Here is a 3,261-nt window from a genome sequence, read left to right on the forward strand (position 1 = left end):
GAAACGAAGGAACAGTGTGCTTCTGTGAAATTCTGTTTTCTGCTGAGGAAAACGGCGGCCGAAACAGTTGTCATGCTTCAGACAGCTTACAAGGACGCTGCCATGAGCAACAAACAAGCTTACGAGTGGTTTCTACGCTTTAGGAACGGTCACTTGTCGCTTGAGGACCAACCTTGTTCGGGATGACCGTCGACCTCTCAAACGAATGAAAACATCATAAAAATTCACGAACTGATCTTTCTTGGAAGACCGTCACCGAACAATTGACGAATTTGTTGATATGACTGGTGTGTCCTGGAGCTCATGCCACGTTTTGAATGCATTTGTATAAAGCTTGATGTTTGGTGACGAGTGTTGCAGAGTAGAGACAAGCTTCTCATGAGTCACTTTTAAGCATTTATGAATGGAAATTGAAATCAACGCAAGATTATCGGTTCCACCACCGTAGTTTACATCTACAACATTCACCTTTTTAAATAATACCCCGAACGACGAAAACTTCGATTCAGCTCATCAATGTCGACATGTTTACACTAAAATCATTAGAAATTGAAAGGAAGTGATTTCGCATATGACGTTTTTTTTTTTTTCTTTAGTGGGACCCCATGGTACAAAGAAAATATTTTCTAGCGGGATTCGAAACAGAACTGCAGGTCTGTCTCATAGGAATCTTACCTCTACTCTACACAACACATCCCACTCGAAAACATCAAGTAATAAATCCTTAAACAACATTGACTTTCTTTAGCTTACAATTCTGTTTCGTGACTAACAAATGTCCTGCTACATTTTGTACAAAGCGAGTACATTTTTCGATTACTAACGTACGTTATGAATCATTAATTACGTACAATTACTCTTCTAATATAAATTAAACGGCAATTTAAGTCAGTTTACATCAATTTGCTGGTGAGTCCTCAGGTAATTAATGAATTTTACTTCGTTCATATTTAACAGTTTGCACGTTTGATTGCTGACCAAAAATCTCTCATTCCACTCACTTCCGTCAATCACAAGCAGCTCTTGAGATACGCTTAAATTCAGGCAGTAATTTTCTACTTTTAGTTGTATTGTTTTAAAGACTTCTACTTCTCTCCAAAAATCTGGTTTCATCTGGTTTATTCTCCTCCAAAATTTTCGATAAAAATATTCGTACAATTCAAGATCGGCATGGGCCCATTTTTTAATACTGTTGAACATTCCAGCTTTCAGTGGCATGTTGAATTCATACTTTTTGAACATATTCATCCTCATGGAGATGATATCTTCCATTCTCCAACACATCAGACGCTTCAACAAAACCAGCGACTCAGCAAAATACTCCATTATCATCACGAAATCAAACTCTTCATCAATTTTATTAATAAAACCGGTCAATAGCGCAGGTTGATCGAAAACTAGTCTCGGAATACCAAGATCAATTGTCATTCTGTTGTTTGTATATGAAGCATAGTTTGATACGGGTTCATATTTCGCAGGATTTTTCAAATATTCTTCAACTGGATTGGGTCCAGGTATACGGACTAAATACGGGATTTTGTACACTGTACGATAGAAGTAAAATGCTGACAAAAACTGATTCACTGGATGACGCAAGATTGTTATGTATGCAGTATTATTATACATCAGTTTTGTTATGGCAAACCTGTTATAAATTGCGTGATTACACAACAAATCAAATTTTTTATCTGTTCCATTGGGATGTGGAAGCAAACGATCGATAAAGGCATTACCATCGAACCATAAATAATTCTCCGGGTATTTCGGAAGTACGAAGCTAAGGTGATGTTTTAATCCGAATCTCTGGATGATGTTTGTCACGGTTGAACTGGCAGTTTTGTGTGTTTTTACAAAAACGACATGAGTTCGAGCGGCACATTTAGGTCTGAGTACCGTTTCTATTTTAGCTTGGTTATCAGAAAGGTAGAACCACAGAAATACCAATGTCGAAATCATTCCAGTTAGAAGATACCTGAAAAAGAGGAAATAACAGAGATATCACGTATAACGACAATGAGAAATATCAGTGATTATAAAAGTTAACACATATTTCATTTTAACAACTCATAAATTCCTCGATGAGGGCAAAAAAGGGAGCAAGGGTGTTCGTGAATTTCATCAGAGTATAAGAAATTAATTAAAATAAGATGGCAAAAGGCGAAAGCATCAAACTACATTTACATTGAATTGGCGGAGGTGAAAATATTTGTAATTCTAAGTGAATAGAGTTTACTTTGATGTGAAAGAGACTTCGTAAAATTAATGACGTCAAAATGAGGTTTTGCCACTTGAAGGTGAGAATAAATATTTCTTAGGGAAATGGATACAAAAGGACTTTCGTAAGTAAGCGCACGAAGCAGTAACGAGAAGAATACAAAATTAAGACCAGTTGAAATATGTTTAAGAAGTATTTGAACCTGTAAAGGTTTTTCACTGCGATTCATCGTGGGGTAAAAAATTCTCACTTAAAAAAATTCTGGCTTAACCATAAAGCAGTTATGACCCAATAATATTGACTGGTTTCTGATAAAAGAAGTAAAGCTTTCTAGCTAGTTCAGAGTTGCCCCTCTTGGTATCGAGGAGAACTAGCGAGTTCGAAATACATCCATCAGAGGGCGTTTTGAACTGGGTATGGTGTTCTCACACCTTTTTTTGAATTAACGAAATTTTTTCTCCACAACAAACTTCAGCGAAAAGCATTTACAGGTTCAAATATCCCTCAAACATGTTTAAGCTGGTCTTAAGTTTGTATAAAAAGATTTATTTAAAAAAAAAAATAAATAACGTACCATCATTGTTAGTTGATTTCAAGCTTTCATCAACAAAGCAATGAGGCAATATGTTCATCGTATAATTGTAATCTTTTCTACTCTAGGCACAAGGCCTGAAATTTGGCGGGAGGGGGCCAGTCGATTAGATCGCCCCCAGTACGCAACTGGTACTTAATTTATCGACCCCAAAAAGATGAAAGGCAAAGTCGACCTCGGCGGAATTTGAACTCAGAACGTAAAAACAGACGAAGTACCGCTAAGCATTTCGCCCGGTGTGCTAACCATTCTGCCAGCTCGCGGCCTTCTCTTCAGAAGGATCAGATTGACGTCCACGGATGCCTCTGTTCAATTCCTCCAAAAACTTTGCTACATATAATTCCAGTTTTGTTTTAGGAAGTTAAATATAGGATCAGTTGTTTTAATAACCTTATACTCAAAATGTGTTCATGAACTGTAACTAAGATTCGTTATGGCCTTTTAGTAGATAAAA

The 3,261-nt window shown here is 36.8% G+C and overlaps 1 protein-coding gene across 1 annotated transcript in view; it reads right to left on the minus strand.

The window, feature by feature from the left end:
* Window positions 1-6: 6 nt before the first annotated feature.
* LOC106874123 (galactosylceramide sulfotransferase) overlaps window positions 7-3,261 on the minus strand; it is a 5,148-nt gene continuing 1,893 nt past the window's right edge. The window contains exon 2 of the mRNA XM_014921737.2: window positions 7-1,972. Coding sequence (XP_014777223.1) covers window positions 889-1,972 — 1,084 coding nt within the window. The 3' untranslated portion in view covers window positions 7-888. The remainder of the gene's footprint in view (window positions 1,973-3,261) is intronic.

This window comes from Octopus bimaculoides, chromosome 7 (genome assembly GCF_001194135.2).
Source record: "Octopus bimaculoides isolate UCB-OBI-ISO-001 chromosome 7, ASM119413v2, whole genome shotgun sequence".
Classification (NCBI taxonomy): domain Eukaryota; kingdom Metazoa; phylum Mollusca; class Cephalopoda; order Octopoda; family Octopodidae; genus Octopus; species Octopus bimaculoides.